This window comes from Patiria miniata, unplaced genomic scaffold, assembly GCF_015706575.1.
Source record: "Patiria miniata isolate m_02_andy unplaced genomic scaffold, ASM1570657v1 HiC_scaffold_18, whole genome shotgun sequence".
Classification (NCBI taxonomy): Eukaryota; Metazoa; Echinodermata; class Asteroidea; order Valvatida; family Asterinidae; genus Patiria; species Patiria miniata.
The window spans coordinates 12,959,110-12,978,648 of NW_024037056.1; the positions used below are offsets into that span (position 1 = coordinate 12,959,110).

Sequence of the window (19,539 nt, forward strand, 5' to 3'; positions counted from 1 at the left end):
GCAAAGGTCTCCACAGGGTAATAATTTCTATAGATGAATAGGTCTCCACAAGGTTTTCACGAAAAAGATATATGGATTTTACTCAAAAACTAGGAATTCCAAGGTGGGTTGATCTGTCGCAAATGGAAGAGTTTTAGAAAAGGGATATTAAGTCCGAATTTTAGCCAAGGAAATTAATTCTGGTTGAAATAAGAGCATTTTGAAACTTCACTTTCAAACTCGAAAACTTTACTACACGAGAGCAAAGAAATGTCTCCACAAGGATACAAATTTGAGAATGTGTGCACTGTTTTAAGCGTGTGTCTGTAGTGGTCTGCATTTACGGGTAGTACATGAACTTGGTGCTCGTAAAAGATGGTCTTATCAAAACTGAAGGTGTTGGGAGGGCTTTTGCACGCATACGAGGAAAGCTTATCCCGAAAGAAAAATTGTCCAATCTTAATGTGCACATGCACAGTTGGAAAACCGTACTGGATTATTGTAACAGGGGTTCCTGTGTACTAAGTCCATAGGCCCATCAACTCAATTGTTTGTTTTTCAAGTAACAAATAAGTTAGATTGCATATTCTACTTCATAGTATGTTCTGTATTTGAATTCCATTAAAAAAACAACCACACAATTAAAGTTTATGATTACATGTATGTTCATTAACGTTAAGAGCTTCAGTTCTCCAAATACTGTATAAACACCAAATGCTTCAATTACTATACATGTACATGCAACTCTATGAAAATCACAATAATATTTTTAAGTTGTATTATTTGAAAACAAAATTTATTATCTTTTCAGAGGCTTTGCCTCACAAACGTTGAAAAAGGAGCTTTTTTGAATAGAAAGTTGAAAATGAAATTCACAATTTTCAGTTTACCTTAGCGTTACAAATCTTGTTTATGAAAGGAACTTTCAAACTTGATATGATGTGATATGATGTGTTTCATGCACAAATAACTAGGGTGAAATGATCAGTAGTTTTAAAGTTGAAATTTTTGCAACCAAACTGTGATGAAAATGGCACATTGAATGGTGCCGTTAAAGAAATTCACAGCAAGCTTGAATCACAACAGTATCTAATCGCTATCGCTACTGGAACCCTCTCCCCGTGAAGCGTCGATCTCCTTCCGACGCTTTTTTAGCCGTTGGATTTCCTCGCTGTGGCGGTTTATTTCCCGCTCGTGGGCCTCAATCTCCTCGTCGTGGTGTTTCTTGAGGGCTTTTAGCTGCTCTGCTTGCTGTGGTTGGAAAGGAAAAGAAAAGTTGTATTTTATTCATTAGAAACATAATAACAAAATTAGAAACATAATAATAAAGTGCCGGTATCCACCAAGCATGACGCTCATCGCGCATAAATATAAAGAAAAATGTTAAGTACAAAAACGGTGGAATAACAAATGGGTTTTGAGGTTAGATTTGAATGTAGACAGGGATTTCATTTAGCGTAGTTCAAGTGGGAGATTGTTCCAAAGATTCGGGGCAGCATGAGCGAAAGACCCTTGACCCCACGAGTGATTGATACGAGGGATAGTCAATTGGTGTAGTTCTCCTGATCGGTGATTTCAAGTTAGCTGGTACAGTGTTATTAAGTCATTGATATAACCAGGTGAAGTGCCTTGTAGTGAATGAAATACATGAAGGAGAACCTTAAGGCCAAAAAAAAAAAGTCTCCGGTTTCTGGTATGCGCGCGCGTCGCCGTAGCCATGCGCGTCGGCAAAATGAAAAAGTTTTTTTTTCAATAAAAGATGATGTCTCAAAACCGCCAAATTCACTGGTTTGACTGGAATTCTGCTGCAGCACAGTTTAAACGTGTTTTTAGATGGGGGTATGATCGAGAATAAGCTTTATGTGGACTCTCTGGACTCCCGTACATTTTGCACTAAGTTTAGTCGTGCACCATTTGCAGTTATCAGCCGACATTTGAAGCAAAAAAGTCAGGTAAAAAAAAAAAAAACCGCGTCGCTGCACCACTTTTTGGGCAAGCTCCATACCAGAAACCGGAGACTTTTTTTTTGGCCTAAAGGCAATCGGCAATCGGTGATGGGGAGCAAGTGAAGAGACTTGAGTTGATAGTGGATAAGCATCTGTAGTAATGAGGATCATCTGTAATGTTCTGTGGAGTGATGGGAATATGCATCACTTACAACCACAAGTTGTTTGTTTGCTTGTTTGTTTAGAAGCTGATTTTAGAAATGACCTTTTCTGTCAAAACTAAACACTCCTGGACAAAGCTTAAAATAGAAATGAGTGATTTTTGTTTTAATTTTCAGTTTTAGAAACGCGAGGCTTCTCCTTGCCTGCCTGGCATACTAGGCGGCTTTGCCTCATCGCCTGCTTTGCGGGCGATGAACTCAAGAACAATCAACTCACGAACAACGCCTGAACGCACACAGAGATACACATACCCACCCAAACGTGTGTTCACCGTCAATCGTGGACGTCCTATTGTCCCTCTTTTGTTTGTACTTAACTTTTTAGGAAGACTCCCATAGGTTTTGTACACGACCCCAATCGCGGACGTATGCTGGGAATCGTGGACAATATTGTTCTCTTTTGTTCTCTGGTATTTTTCGTCCACGATTTGAATAGATGAACACGTCCACCCATACCTGTTCTTTAACTGTAGGGACTACACACGAGTTGTCCATGGTACTATGGGGATCAAAGACGCTGTGGGGACAGCAGAAAGTCCCCATAACTTGGTCCTAATTTCCCTAACAATAAAAAACTTCCCCATAACGTGGTGACAGCCTGCCAAAACACCTTCAGCACTTTGTAGCTTAGTGGGTGATGAGAAGATTCTTTCTCAAATGCTCAATATCTGCATTCTGACCAACCAATGCATGGTCGTTTTTGGAGCATGGCTATGACACTGCAAAGTAAAACTTTCATAATTTGAAAACATTGCGTGGTTTCCTCCCCGAATGTTAATGTCTCCTACCGGAGGATGCCCCGCATTTCATTTTTGATTTCTGTTACTCCACTTCTGTATAATTGGCCCTTACAAGGTGAAAGCTTACCAGCTGTCTGAAGAACTGCTCCTCATGTGCAGCTTCCATCTTTCCAAAAGCTCCACCGGCGTCACGGATAGTACCACCCGCTCCTCCACCCTACATAACAAATTAGGCGTGCATTTTTGACTGACTGAAATTACAAATTCCTCAGATATGACGTTGTTTGTTGAACCTGTCTGTTTTACTTTTTAACCATAACATATGCCAGAAACTCTTAAATATATTGTTTGGCCGGTTTTAATCGTAGTTTGTTTAAATCGGCCTAGCACATAACTGAATAAATCTACTAGATTGTCTTACCTTGCCAACACCGGAGCCATGTTCACCTGCATAACCACGCTGCAGTTGACTGCAATTGTAATGAAATGTAAAAATATACGTAATTTATGAATATGATTCACAAGCTGCCAATTAATCAGAAGAATGCCCATGGCAAGTTCATTTATTATTTAAGTTCAAGGTAGGCTTATTTGCTTTGCATGCTTTGTAAGTTGTCTAGCTGACAATTTGCTTCACCGTACACGTTAATTTATACGCCTTGGCCTCTTACCAATACTGAACTGTATAACATGGACGCTACGTTATTTCTGCCCGAAATCCGTCTGACTTTTGCCCAAAATTACGGGATAACTTGATCTCTGAAGGCATGGAATTGGTGTTTGTTTTGGGGTGTTTTTTTTTGTTGCTAAAACTAAAACTTTAAGGCGTTCTGTATTGGTTTTGGTGATATTAATTATAGTATACTGTGACAAAATAGTTCTGATTTTGTTTTTCTGCTACCCTAGCATTTGCAACGGATCTTTCCACTAATTTTGGTATATCAGTTGTAACACGGTTGTAATACGGAGGTAATCCAGTATTTAAGCCACATTTATGGGGCTAAAGCTACACAAACTAGTTGCGATGTTTCCATAACATTACTGGTTAACGCAAAAATCTATGCAATACGCAATGCAAACTTCGCCGATTGTACATCATTTTCCCTACCTCTATTTGAAATATTTAGTTTTTTATTCATCACACAATGACAACTTAATTCAAAGTTGTGTTATTTTCATCTAGGGTCTTACCACATTGCCGCGATCGGCCGAAAAAGACGAATTGTGGACACCCTAGCGAGAGCCATTTTGCAAGTAAGTGACTGCAACTTAATTTGACCTGACCTTGCTTCACCCCCTAACTCTCTGTTAATTTGTCGATTTGTATGTAAACGTAGTAATATTCATCACAAGTTTAAGTATGATAAATTTACTATATTCGTTTTTATGTTTAAAAAAAATACTTTTGCCTTTTATAAATAAATTCAACAAACATTATTAGTATTTCCTTGTAGACAATTTGCTTTATGCAATGGCTTAATGTATCATTATTATTTTTTAGAAAGCTAAGAGGTTCATAAAAAAAGCGCTTGGAAAGTAGAGGGCGCTAAACAGTTTGGCTTGATGATCGAGAAGACGTGTCAAGACTGCTGGACTGAATTAATTCCATTTGTTTGTTTAAAAAGATCTCTGTCAATGCCAAGGATTTATAGACGAATGAATGATGTATATTGAAGAACCCAAAAATGTATGAAATACTTGACTTGTCGTCTGGTTTCTGTTTGGTCTTCAAAAGTATGTTCTAAGCATGTACGCGCGCCTGAGGGGGGGAGGGGGAGGGGGGCGGGGGGGGGGGGGCATGTGCCCCCCCAGCGGGGTTCGTGCCCCCTGGTTCCCCCTTGAAATTTTAAATTGCACATAAACAATGTTGCCCTCAGTGCCCTCTTTAAAAATTGGTGCACCCCAGGTGCCCCTAGCAGCTTAACCCTATAGTTACGCCGCTGCTATTGGTATAAATACAGATCCGGCTCGGGTAGTGAAGGATGGAACAAAGGGTTCACGGCCTTTTTTGTCCGTCGCTAGCATTACTTAGGCTTTTTCGTTTAATTTCCTTCGTTCAGTCGAGATGATGAGGCTAAATATGTTTCGTCCACAAATTCTATAGGCCCCTAACAGTACCCTGTCATAATCGTAATTAATTCTTGAGAGGGATTTCTGGCAATTCATAATCCAGTAAAAAAAAATAGAAGAGAAAATGTACCTCCTGGGTATTCCGATGAATGGAAAAATCATGAAGGCTCTACAACCTCGCACTCGTTTTAATTTTGTCTAATGCTCATAAAGACTCCAGGGGTTATACGAGCTGTAGTATGGACCTTTCATAAGCCTTTTAAACCTATCCCGGGGCAAATGATATAAATTAAGAATTCGTTGGCCCTCTTCGGAAATTAATAATGTGTCTGTGCATAATAATTTTGAGCAAAATGAGTACCACTGTGGAGTCACGGCTAGAGGGCTTCCCGTTTTCGCTCTGAACATTAATGGATAAAGGGAATTTAAAGGATTCATGATTCATCAAAGCTGTCGTGTCATTGAATTTTATTTTTTAAAAAAATGTGTGTTGTTTTTAATTGCATTTTTTTTTCAATTGTAAAATCAAATGTAAAAAAGCTGAACCTGCGAATCCTGACATCCCCCCAAAATCATACTGGATTCTTGTTTGTTGTTCATCATGGCAGTATAAATCATCCTCGCAGCAGATTGTTGTAATGATCCTGGCGCGCAAATTGCATGCAGTGTGCCGACATGGGCAAAGTTAATTCGGACAGTGGTTGAAAATAAAATAGAATGGTCTATGACTGAGTCTTCGACCGTTGAGTTGTATGGTATGGACAATAACTTTTATAAGGCAACATCTAAAACAAATTACCATCACTGACCGATAAAAAATAATTAATACTTAGTGCATATTAATGACAAATACAGTGAATTAGAAGACTGATTGATTTTCAAAAACTTTGTTTAAAAAAAACTTCCGTACGTCAAACTAGACCTAAATAGTTGTAACCATCATAGCCAGATGGCCAAACCCAAACTTACCTGAAATACTCTGTTAGATTTTGGCATTTATAATGTTCACAGACGCAGTTTCTGTGAAGTGGGTCACAGTGACTAGTAAGTATGAGCATGCAATAGGTATGCATTTATCTTTTGCCAAACTGTAATCTGATACATGTATATATCGCTGGTACTGAATCAATTACACACTAAGAAATAAATGACTGTCAGCACTATTCGCCAACAGAACAGAAAATGATGCAAGTGTGGCATCCAAAACTTACCGACAACGAACTCATATGAATAGAGAGAAAAATTGGGAAATTAGTCGAGCGAACGAAGTACATTTTGACCAAACTGGGGATGTAGATTAATGGTTTTTTAGTCGCATCTAAACTATAGAGCGCCCTCTAAAAGTTCCAACTTCCACAAATAATTCCCCACGAATACCCGTACCAACTGCACAAGACTATACCTCAGATAAAGCGCACAATTCATTGACCTTCGTTCCTTGATGATTACGACAATGACGATGTGATCCTAATTTATTCTGAGTCCGGAAATTGAGACGACCCCGTTCCTCGGCTTTCAATTAGCATGACAATATAAAGGCGCTCGAACTCTGTCGAGTTCGCACGTCTTTTATTTTTTTTTCTCCGTCTTATTTTGTCAATCTTCAAGCTTCTGTCATCACAGCATCCTCTGGGCACGCTGATGATGTGCAGTGGAAACTGCATGATGTTGGTGATTACAAAGATGAGTCACTTGGTGTCTTTAATTCTTGGACAAGTCAGAACAAGACGGGGTTTCTCGTAATCTAACCACCATCAGACGGCTGGACCAGCCGTTTTAATAATTGATAATGAGTTGGGAGTTTGGTCGACCTTCCTGACATTTTGTGGTTAGCTTCCAAGAGGTACTTTGCGGATAGCAGGTTCTCTGAAGAAGGAAGATGTGTTGGATTCTGTTTTGATCGTTGGGAATATCTCCTGACTCAAATAGCATTAGTGCGAATTCACTGTTTCTAATTATCTAACCACAAGTTGTTTAAATAATGTGTTTGCAGTTTGGTATTCCCTCTTGACATTTTTGATTAGGTTCTGTGTTTGTTTGCCCTTTGCAGCAGAATAAATTGATCACATTAAAGGTTAGTCTTCATCATTTTTCACACTCGAAATATAATTTGAAGAAAAAGAATATGCAAATGGCAGGGTATAGTGCCACTGTGTCAATATTAATTTCATATGAAGTAAAACTAGTGTCTACAACTGCGGTACGACAAACAGAAATTTATTTTGCGCACGGTGATAACAAACGTGGTTTTGTAGATACACTTGTTCATGGAGGCACTTTGTACTCTGCAGTCAAGACATGGGGACGATTGATGTGTTAGCTTTAGGGGTGAAAACCCGACGTGCATACGTGATGAGGCGGGTGGGGGGGGGGGGGGGTGGCAGAGAATCTGGTTTTCCAAGCCTGATTAGTTGGCACAGCCCGACTGGCTTAAAAGTGCCGTTGCATTTCCGGCACGCGTGTGTGCCTTTTTAAGCACGCTGTATGCGACACACGCACGACGAAAATCAGGAGTGCCCAATTTATTATTAATCGTGGTTGAGTTTACGGAGAAGGCCCAGTTATAACGCTAGCGCTTCGTTGTAACTGCGGGGCATGCCGACGTGACTCGAGGAGGAACTTGGAGCAGTGTGTGTGTGTTATTCTCGGAAGAAGTCTTTCGAAAAAATTGTGACATCGTTTCTGCGTTGTTTTTAAAGTTTTTCTGAAGAGGAAAAATTGACGCGGCGATATTCTTTACTAGAATTAGAATAGTAAATGTGACACAGGCTTAGGTGGGTAGTGGTACAGGCAGAACTTATTCCGATTATCTGGAAAACCATTTCAAGTCATGCTAGTTATAACAAAAAGTCATCGTGTATGCATAGGCCAGCGTATGCCACAGGCATCAGTATGGAGTTACGCCCATCACGTGAATGGTTTCGGTAGAATAATTATGCCAGAAATAATTATGCCAGAACAGTGGCAAATCGCCAACGTATAAACATCAGTCTTCGCTGCAAGCTGGTGCCTGTTGAGCAAATCCGCACGTACGTGGATGTACTGTACATACCACACATGTTCCTACCTCCATGACTCGACCCAGGACCTAATACGACACCGAATGACCCTTGCACTGAAAACACCGAATCCCCCACGTCATCGAGAAGGCTCGCGCAGATGTCGCATTAAAAGCAACAAGTGTACACCAACCCGTCACATACCAGAATACAACGGGACCGTGGCGTGGTGTATATAGACAGTATACAATCTTCATGGTAGACAGTTTTGCTGGTATGCGTATGCATACATTATACACCAGTAAACAACTGGACTGTGTACAGTTGGTGTCCCAAAGAGCTCGCTGATACTAGAGGTTTCGTTGGTGTATACTCAAGCCACAGGAGCCGGCCAGTGCTTTTCAATCACGAACGTGCGCTAACACCATCCAAATCCTCTGAGCGGGTTCATTGGAGTGCATCCCCCTATTCATAGCCGCGGCGATGTGTGTGTACAAAACAGCAGCCCCAATCACAGGAGCTGAATGGAAGTTGTGTTGAACACCAACCGAGTACTGCATAATACATGTACATACCAAAGTGTTTTATATCGCGGAACCGCGTGGGCTAATGACTGTACGTATTGAAGTACCAATGGATACGCAGTTTCAGCGGCCAAATGCCTTATAAATCACCGGCGACCTTGCTTGGCATTTCGTCTCAGAGGACCTTAAGAAATGATGTCAGTAAACGGTGCAAGCCTGTGTACGTGTACCACGCGACATGGATAAAGTTGGAACTGCTGGAAAATGAACAGAGTTTCTTCGAATGAGTGGCCCTCTTTCAGGCCCCATACAACACCCCCTTTTCTGGACCCTGATGCTAATATTACTGATGAGGCTGACTTCAGTTCAGGTGACAAGGAAGTACAACTGCTTGGGTGTGGAACTGGGGATGGTTTATTAAGGATTGACGATCGTGGGAACTATCTCCGTAGTTCACTGCTCCCCCAGGACAAACTCTGCTCTACGGGCATTACGAATACACGTGGTACGAGTAACGGCATCATCAGCGACCATTCAGTGAGTTGTGGTATCAGTGACCGCGGTGGTACGGGGGATCATCCTCGGCAAATCACGGCCAGGCATGATTGGAACGCCAGGAACGGGGGCCAGCGTGAGGGAACATCGCCAGAAGGAGGCTCGCTATCAGACGGTTGGATCGGCCAGCATCAGACGATACCGGCCGCTGTGTCTGGTATCAACCAGGAGCAATCGGGTTATGTCAATGTCTCATCATCCCATTTGTCTTCGCTGATTGGACGTAAACAAGACACAGACATACGAGAACTCTACGATTTGATATCGGCCAACACGATGGCGACCAATAGCTCTAGGAGGTATAATTCCCGCAGTAATAACCAGATGGATTATGTGTATCATCCTCGGCAGAATGGAATACTAGCCGAGGAAGATGAGGACGAGGATTATGTTGACTCTGACCGAGATGAGGACAGTTTGGTCCATCTTCACCTCAGGGCCCAACATGAGCAGGAAATCACGGCCATGTTTCAGCCCCCTGCGCAATGCATGGACTCATCTATGTATGAAACCTACGATGACCTGTCCTCTCTGATAGGTGCCGATTTGTCTGGGGATAACTTCGTCGTCAGTCTGAGTAGCGAGGAGCTTAACGCTAACAATTCCAGCTCTGCATCCAGCTGCGGTATACTCGACTTGCGAGACACCAAATTGAACAAGCGGCTCGCAAAATCTACAGAATCCATCCCCACGAACGTGGATTCGGAGGGACGGAAACGCTCGGCAAGCGATAGCGAGCCGCTGCAACGATCACGCAGCCTGGAGAGTTTAAACTTTCTGCCGGGTAGTTCATCGTCAGTGGCGCCGTCACCCGACCCTGCGCCATCAACACGCGGAGAAGCGGTAAATAATAATAATAATGCAAGCAGCGAGAATAATGCATGCAGGTCGGCGGCGCGGAGCGCCTGCGCGAAGCGCCGATTAATTACGACGGATACGAGCATGCGAGAGAGTGACGATATCACAGAAGAGGTCACAATAGAGCAGAGAGACGCTGAACGGACACCCATAGAACGATCATTCGCAGAGGAGGTGCGATTGTGTGCCTTCCCTGTTTACATCCCACCTGCCGTGGATAGGATGTATCATCAACACCAGCGGGTCCCCTCGCCCCTCATCGAGATGGATGAAGACGAGGAGGAGGATGAAACAGGGACAACAGCACAAGGAGGAAAAGCAGTGGACAAGGGGAAACATAAGGAGGTCACGAGTGGTAATGAAGACAAAGCAGCACCGCCAAAGCCACGGCGAGGTGAGGAACGTAGTATCCCGTCCGAGGAAGAAACAACCAATGAGATGATCAAGATGGTGTCATCACCGTCATCGTCAGCAGCATCCTCTCCCGCGGAGAACCCCGCCACTGTAAAAGACACCAAGGAGCAGATATTAAAGGAGAGCGAAACAAATGATAAACCGAGGACAGGTGATGTTGACACGGGATCCAAGATGGCGGCCACCAACGTGAACGTGCCGCAGATCGTGGAGACCCTCGTGGAGGACGATGAAGACCACGAAGGGGAACGGATAGTCCTCCAACTCCAATCCCGTTTAAATGCCGTGGAACAATTGGCTCAAGATCTCTCAGACCAGAATGCCAAACTCCAAGAGGAGCTAACAGAGATGCGTCTAGAGGTCGAGGAGTCCACAGATAAATACCGAGAGGGAGGGGAGATAGAGGAATATCGGGAGATGAAGATGGAGCTGGATCGAGCCGTAAGAGACTGCCGCGTCTTCCAGTACCGTCTCCGGAAAGCCGAGAGAAAGAACGAGGAGTTTGAGCAAGATCGGCTGCAGTTGGAGGAACGTCTCAGAGCCACCTCGGCCGGAATCCCCGCCCCATCGGGCCTAAGCTCCTCCCGGAGTTCTGGGGACTCCTCCCCTGCCGATGAGCCTCGGCTGGGAGAGGTTGCTGAGCTTCAGCAGGAGCTGAGGACGGCCAAGGATGTCTCCATAAGGCTGCACCAAGAACTGGAGATGATCGAGGAGAAACGTGCCAAGACGGAGGAGGAGTGCCAGATTCTGAGGAGGAAACTTGTAGACTCGGAAAATACCCGGAAGGAGATGAAACGAGAATTGGAGAAGACGCGAATAGAGGTAAGGATAATTTTATGGCATCTCACTCCTTTGGATGATTTTTTTACTGACACAGTATGGTTAGTTATTAGGAAGTAGGTGCTTTCACTAGAGTTAAAAAGTCGACAATCTTCTTTAAAAATAGCAAAGCTGGTGAATTGGAGAAAAGTTTACAGTAGGTTTTTTTATGATAAAAAATGCCATGCAGATTTGCTCTGAACCTTGAGGTTTTTTTTTAAATCCATTATAGAAAAGTTGGTCCGCTATACTGCAAAAAACCAAAATCCACAAGGAAAGCTGCATTCCCATCAGTTTAAATTCCTTTAAAAATATGTTAATAAATATTGAAACTAATCTTTACCACCTAACGTCATCAAAACCTGTACCAGCAAAAATCTTCACTCGGATAATAAAAGACTACATAATTTTTTTACCAATCATTGCCTGTGTACGATTTCAAATGCCTTACGAATATCAAACAGTAGTTATCATTGGTCACTGCACTATCCACAACATTCTCCTCATGTTTGACAGCGACACATGGTTCTCTGAATTTACTGGTGTTAATTCCACCCAGATAACCATGGTTCGTATTCGACAAAAAGCAAAGTGATCTCTGAAACAGATGCAACGTTGAACATGATTCACCGTGACAGAGAATGAGTTTGCACATACTGAATTAATTCATTCATTCATTCATTCATTCATTAAATAGTTTATTGAAACAAATCATGACTCGCAGCTAAGGGCTGAATTGAACATGATTTACAGTCACTGGAAAAAAATAGTAATCTCATAATAATACCATCATTAACATTAACATATTAAGAAGTACCAGGCGAAACTGACAAAAAAACACCCTCGAATATACGACAAAAACAAAACTGCACTAGAAAACTGCTCAGAACATAACACAAGAACTAGGCATCAAATTCAATTAAAAAGCTACACATAGTAGACGAATAGATATGTGGGAACTAGAGCTTAAAAGGAACTATTGAGTAAGCAGATCAGGTGAGGCAATATTATGACATCGATATTAAAAACTACCAGACAAAACTGACATCATACCATCATGTGACAATAACAAAAATCATGGAATATGAATCCTTGTTATCTCCTGCAATATATGCCTGTCTACAGAGCAGCCTATACAGTTGCTGTCTCTAAATCATGAAGTTGTTGTCCAGGATAAAATTATACCGGTACACATTAGCATAATACATGCATTAAAATAGAAATGGGTATGCACTTCAGGTGGTATTGGACATAACAAAAGTATATTCGTAAAGCGGCTCAAAGTGTACTTATCACTTAGTGGTTTGAAATTAAATATGGAACGTATTTTGTTGATTGAACTCATGTATATTACATGTAAACCCAAATATACAGTGCATGTTTTGACTGTATAAACACGTTTCCTATTACTCATAAACCAATAAACAATCTGTCAAATAGTCTTTCATCTCTTGGATTATATTCATCGAATGTTCACTCGCATTATGGTCATACTCGTACACTTCCATAGATGAACATAAAAATGCATGGAAAATATTGAATGTCATGAATAAATTAGATATTTTGTCATAAAGTTATATTTTTTTTATATGATCAATGCGTGTATTTCTGCATAATTGTCTACACATTCTGCATCTTCAATATAGTGAAGATGTATATTTTTAACACCGTCTTCCCTTAAAATATTTTCATGCCTTATACACAAAACAAATCACGAGAATTGTGAAGTATATTTAAAAGTGGGGTCATCTAACCCTAAACAATCTCGTGTAAATTTAATTTTCAAATTTTCATGTAGCCAGTGTTAAAAAAAATTTGGTCGGGTGAACCATTTCACAACCACGACCCAATGGCATAAAGAACATCAAGGAATTTCCCGCAGGGTCCCATTAAAAATCTTATGAATGTCCCTTTTGACCTTTTCGCACCTCCCGGCATGAAATTTCTCTCACATATTTGTATGAATTAAAAAAAAAAGTTGGAATGAAATTTGCAGAAAATGACCTTTACTTCTAATCGCCATAATAGTGTCTGGACCAGCTGTGAAATTTGTCGCGATCAATTGCTAATTTTTAATTACTATTGCAAATAACCGATTAGTGCTTTTGAGGGAGCTGGAATACACGACATGATTATGCAAAAACTCAATGTGATTGATTTTTTTATGTCAATTACTACAACCCTAGTTTGACCAGCGCACTGAGTCACATTCGTGCCTGTACATGTACTGTACGCACTATGGCGCAGCAGCGCTATTCCCACTGTGAACGCGTTCGATGAAAATTACTATCTACGGGGGTCACTTGTTTTTGGCTTGGCATTTCAACGGTCGTGCGGCACTTTCCTTGCGTAAGAAACCACTTCGACCCGCTGGGACTGAACTTTAAGTGCACCGTGAATTAACATACTCTATGTAATTATGAACAGGCCTGTCGAAGATTTGACTTTTAAATGAGCGCTCCATTTACGGCAGCGCGCATAATTTATACGGATATTGGGGTCCGTGGTTGAACGCATTATCATAAAAGCAATCTTGTTGTCAACACACCTGTATTGCACTCGTTGTGGGACTATGGTCGTACGCTACATTCCAAACCTGTGAGGCCATTGTGTGTTGAAAAAATATAGGTCTACATGTGCATGTATTATGGAAATAAGAACTTAGGGGATTATTTATCACATTCAATTGATTTTTTTTAGGATCCTGAAATATGAATAATTGGTACGATCCAGAAATTACTAATTCTCGGTTTTGTTTTTCACGCGTATACGCTTGCAAGACATACATTGTGTATTGTGGCTCAGAATAAAATCGTAAAAAAAATATGTCGTTTTTTCCCCCATTTTTTGCTATCATAGTATTTCACTTTCAATTTATATGTGAATCGATTCTAAAATATAAATAATTATAAATAATAAATAATAAAAATATACAAATTCAATTCATTTATAAAACAGAAATAACATTAAACATTTTCATCATATGAGTGACTGAAGAATCAATACAAACATTATATAATTGCCTAGACCAGCATTCCTGTTTGTTTTCCAGCATTATGCAGTCTGGATATTTTGAGGTAATTGCAAATGTAATTGGTTATTTAAAAATAACAACCAGTATTTTCCACAATGACCCATTTTACTAAACGTCCACGCTGGATTAATTAAACAACCACAATTTGTTTCCCATTAAAATCAGGTGTATTTTTACGTAGGCCTGAGCGAATACATACCCAATATACATGTATGTATGTATTGAGTGCAGATCTGCCATTCGTGATGATTCTTATGGAAAAAGTAATAAAATGCTTTTGGCTTAAATTTGCCAAGCAAGCATTTCATTCATCTTGGTATTTTTTATCTCATTAAAATCAGGTGTAAATTTACGTAGGTCTGAGCGAATACGTGCTCAATATTAGTCAATATGCATGTATTGAGTGCATAGGCCTATCTATTGCCATTTATGATGGTTCATTATGGAAAAATTATTAAAACCCTTTTGGCTTAAATTTGCCAAGCAAGCATTTCATTCATCGTGGTACATGTATGTATTATATCAAGTGACTTCCCAACCCAGCAGTTAATCCGCAGTGATTAAAATGTTATATTCGTTGATTTCGTTCACGAGTTTTTGTTGGCGAATGTCATTAGCTCATCGTAATCCTGAATTCACTATGTCATATGCAAATGTGATTGTGTCTTCCCAGCGAATTAGTTTTGGTCGATGATTCTTTTGTGCGGCCGGTCTTTGTCCGTGCGGTTAATTCGAATCACAAGGCACGACAGCATTGTTCGTGGTATGCTGTAATTGCGTCCATACCGTAACATACCCCAATGTGTACATTGCCTTTTAGCCTTTTGTTAGTTTATTATAGAACCCAAATTTCTGCATCTACAACGCCACTCTCCTTGCAATTACATATCTTAGACACCATTATCATTACCGTCGACTCTAATTATAAAGAGCACTTTTATAAAGAGGTTCTGCTTATAAAAATCAAATTCTGAAGTCCCAAATCTCAGGTTCTCTTTGTGTTTCTTTGTTTCGCTGTCCTTTTATAGCAACATTCCTGTTATAAAGAGGTAATTTGGCTAGTACCATCGACCTTGTTATAACTATTTATGACAGAACAAAAAAGAAACCTACTTGAAATACCGTGTTCAATTTTGCAAACTGGACTGTTATAGTTTCAGAGCTTGATTTTCTGTAATAAATACAAAGGGGAACATTTTGGTACCTTTTGTGGTCTACCAATTTGATTTTGGTTCATGGATAGTCTTTAATGCTAGTCGTATAATTAAAGTGTTTCCTAACACTATACCTTTTGGGAGAATGGAGATTTTGTTTTTACCTATCCAGGTGTCCTAGGAAAAACAGGATATCTGTCCTACTTTCGTGGGTTGGGTTGCCGATTTTATGAAGAGGACGTTGTTCAGATGTTTATCTATGCAGGGACTGCAAACCTTTCTAAATCAGTCAAATCCTCTATTACTCTCACCAATAAAATGTGCTTCAGACCCATCGGCGTCTTATAATAACACATAGAACTTACCAAGCATACACCCATATGTTTTCGCATTTCATGCACGTTACAATGTCTGACATTTGCAAACTAAATTTCGGAATGTGCGTTATGAGCAAAGATGATCATGCATACATAAAATACAGTGACAGGGAAGACTTGAAATTAAGTTTAGGCTTCACTGATTTTGACCTCAATAAAATGTGTCTTCAGTTTCCGACCTGGCAGCACTGTCTTAGTGCACCATATAAAGTACATGTAGTACCCTACATGTACATTAGTATGCGTTTTGCTGGCCCGCACAGCCACAATTACAGGTGGCTGTATTCGTTTTCTAAATGCAGCATCCACGGAACATACATTTTTAACATTTTCAAAATTTTTTGAACGTAGGCTAGGCTTCAATAAACAGTTTTTTTGTAGGGATAACAAGTAGCAACCCATGCCATTTGATGCAGGATCGGAATCGGGTTACCAAAAGTGAAAGACCGCTGTGCCAACCTTAACTCGACTCCGCCCTGGAAAAAAGCGTTGCAAACAGAATAATTCTAAAGATGTATTCTACTGATCCAACATGAGAAATGAAAAAAGTTCCCAACATTGTTGTTGTTCTCACAAGTTAAATCTGTATTATTATGCATTGCAGTCTCCGTGTTTTGTGTCGTAACCTAAGAACCCAAGGGAGAACAGTTCTTAGACATCTGATGGGACTACCCTGGTAAAATAAAACCACCATATGATGTCTCTGTTCTACAAGAACTTTTTTGTTTGTTCCCGCCAGTATAAATCTTCATATCACAGTATCACACCTTATCATTACTTATGGGTGCACGTCCCGAATGATCGAATTTTAATTTAATTGCTATAGGGATCAAAACTTAACTACAACGGTCTGGCCTATAGAACACAATTAGCAAGGCCAATTTAGGGATAATTAAAGAACAGTGATTCATGTTAAGATAATCCTTTAAGCTAAACGAATCGCAAAGCGTGCGCAAATAAACTCCATTGAATCTTTACGTCCTACGTCAAGGAAGTCCAAATATTGGAACAACATTGGACATTGGATCATAATATTTAGGTGTTACTATAAATACCGATCTCAGTATCTGTTATAATGACCTTCTTAGGGATACAAACACACCGTCGTATAGTGTAATGACGCTGCTACAAAGAATTATTGGATTTGAACCAGCCATCCGAGCCGGGCAAGCTCGGTGGTCGAGTGGTAAGGCATCTGCACTTGCAAGCAGAATGTCATGGCTTCAAGTCCCACCCGAATAGGTGAAGCTTTTTTTTTTTTTTTTTAATGTTCTCGGAAATCATTGGGCACATAGCACTCATGTATCATTGAAGTGCAAGTGGCTTCGTATCATCAATACACAAACATGAAATATTAATATTCAATTAAACAAAATCGGTTGTTATAAAGGTAGGAAAGATGTACACGCTAAACGAGAGGCGGGCTCAAAGTGTCACACTGGTACCCTGGCAATTAGAATAAAAAAAACTGATGAAAATGAAATGGATTATTTCTTTTTTCAAAATTGAAAACCTGTTGAAATAAAAAAGAAAGTTGATTAACTTTAGCCCCAATTTTTGTAACCATCTTGTATGAAACCAAAACGATTTTGTTAAATTAAATATTGCTATTTTAATACACACAATATTTTTTTGTCATTGTCATCAGTGTGTTCCTTTAAAACCGATGACAATTCCACGCATCGTTCGCGTATGTACATCGGCCAAGATAACCTTTCGTCGATGTACAAATTGCACAGTGTTGACATTGTTGTTCAATACAATGTTCAATCACATTAGTTTCTCGTCTTCTTCGCCGCCATACATGCGTGAAAGCAGACGGAAACATGTACATGTAATAAATTACCCTCGAAACACTCATTAGTGAGAACATTTTGTGATGTTCCAATGCTTCCGGGATGGCCTCCTATAAATGTACATGTTACCATGTTTGAGTGGTCGTCATATTTTGGTCTACATGACTGTTTGTACATGGAATATAGGTATAACATGCCATGTGTTTTGTGTTACAAGCTTACCAGTGACCTTTAAATGTCTGCATGTCGGCACGAAATACAGTGTATCATGTTCACTTAAAGTGGAATTTATTGATCGGACCGCTTGCAAAATCTAGTCTAATCTAAAAGCTAAGGGAGTGATGTATTTTTTTTCCTCTTATTACAGTTTAGACATCCATGTTAATTCAGGTTTAGGAAAAGTGTACTATACTTATTTACGATTAATGTATTTGTTAACACATCAACAGCAATGTCAAGGTCTATACCTTCACAACATACCTTTTTACTGATCATGCAAGCACACCCTAAGGCACTCTTAAACGTATAGATTCAAAGTCAGTCAACGTTGCCCAAGTTGTACTGACGCCAATAATGTCATTATCCACTTCGTAATAGCCACAGACTCAGAAAAATTGACAAAGCGACAATTGTGACATCACGGTTATATACCTACACCAATAAATCAATATCATTATTGTCAACGAATATAACCCAATTTCAAAGAAGTGAACAAATGCGCGAACTAAAGGGAATATCAACCATATTGAAATGACTGGATAACCCATTCTTTCCCCTCATTGCTCACTTTTGTGGTAATTACATGTACGTAAAATTCTACTCCAAGGAAGACCGCCCTAAAATAGTGCTTGAAACTAGGAACTTTTGCCATTTTTAACTTGTACTTATTAGATATTTCATTCACATGTTATAATATACCTAAATGCCATTAACCGAGGAGATGCAATAGACCTTTATCATGCTGCCACCATTTCAGTCATGTTCCCTGTGTCCAGTGACAGTACTGAACGATAATGGTTTTTTGTGCAAAAAGGAACCAGACTATTTTGCCTTCCAGCCTCGCTTTGGTTACGTTGATTTGAATGGGAACAAATGAAGATGGCCCCAACATGATAATGGTCTATATGTGATCATGTTCATTGCTGGGCACTTCGGGTCTTTTTTTAAAACTCATGTGCATGTAGGCCAATCCTTCGGGCTTGCACCATCGTCGATGCATCGGTTCATGTTGTAGAGGTAAAATGTCAAGATGCATATCACGTTGGAGGTGCAGTTCACCAGGGGCGCACCGAACAAATAGTCGGGTTGTCTGCAGTGCGAGGCGTGATTGTGTGTCATGTCAAGGGAACCGAACCCAGCACTTGTCAAAGATCATGATATTCCTTTCAGTTGAATTTGTCTGATAATCCAATTGTGCGTTGGCCGGCCAACCTATTTCTGCACGTGTGTCTGGACGGGCTACATTCCATAGGGTTATTGCAGCTGCGTGTCCCATCGAAATAATGTGTCTGAATGACAGATATGAGACGTTACCAACCATGGATGTTCCAACAGAGTCTCGATTTTGCTGAAAAGGAAAACAATCATAAAATGTAGGCTTAATGAGCTAGCAGATGAATCTCGTTTATCAACGAGATTTCTCGAAAATGTATGCAGGACTTACGAACATCTCGTGTTGAGACTTGAGAGTGACCCGAAAGTGGGTGACTTACATTTTTTTTTGCTTTTAAGAGAAACCCTTAATGTTCATCATGTTCATTAATAGTCGAACAATGATGTACGAGTTGAGGTTTTACATCTAGTATCTCCAAAAAGTGTCACTTTTACATTTGTACCTACTTTTCCTATATCAATGGCGGCATTACTACTTTGTCAATGATCATGCTTGGTGTGTTCAAGAACACGTATGACCAAGTGCACCTGTGAACGAATTGAACAAATGGTACAGCAATTACCTGGGACCAAGTTGATACTTAAATTAATGGGCAATGTAATTGAAATAAACTTGACATTTAAACACAGTATTTCAATAACTCAGTTTGCCGGACTTTGC

At 40.2% G+C, this 19,539-nt stretch overlaps 2 protein-coding genes across 2 annotated transcripts; one reads left to right on the plus strand and one right to left on the minus strand.

Moving 5' to 3' along the window:
* Positions 1-351: 351 nt before the first annotated feature.
* Positions 352-4,217, minus strand: LOC119724667 (ATPase inhibitor, mitochondrial-like). The gene is made up of 4 exons (XM_038195823.1): positions 4,078-4,217; positions 3,308-3,356; positions 3,014-3,103; positions 352-1,230 (listed from the first exon to the last, which is right to left on the minus strand). The coding sequence occupies exons 1-4, from the start codon at positions 4,131-4,133 to the stop codon at positions 1,069-1,071; spliced, it is 357 nt and encodes a 118-aa protein (XP_038051751.1). The 5' UTR covers positions 4,134-4,217; the 3' UTR covers positions 352-1,068.
* Positions 4,218-7,612: 3,395 nt separating this feature from the next.
* LOC119724668 lies at positions 7,613-11,790 on the plus strand. The gene has a single exon (XM_038195824.1). It carries the CDS (start codon positions 8,744-8,746, stop codon positions 11,204-11,206), a length of 2,463 nt encoding a protein of 820 aa, XP_038051752.1. The 5' UTR covers positions 7,613-8,743; the 3' UTR covers positions 11,207-11,790.
* Positions 11,791-19,539: the final 7,749 nt, after the last annotated feature.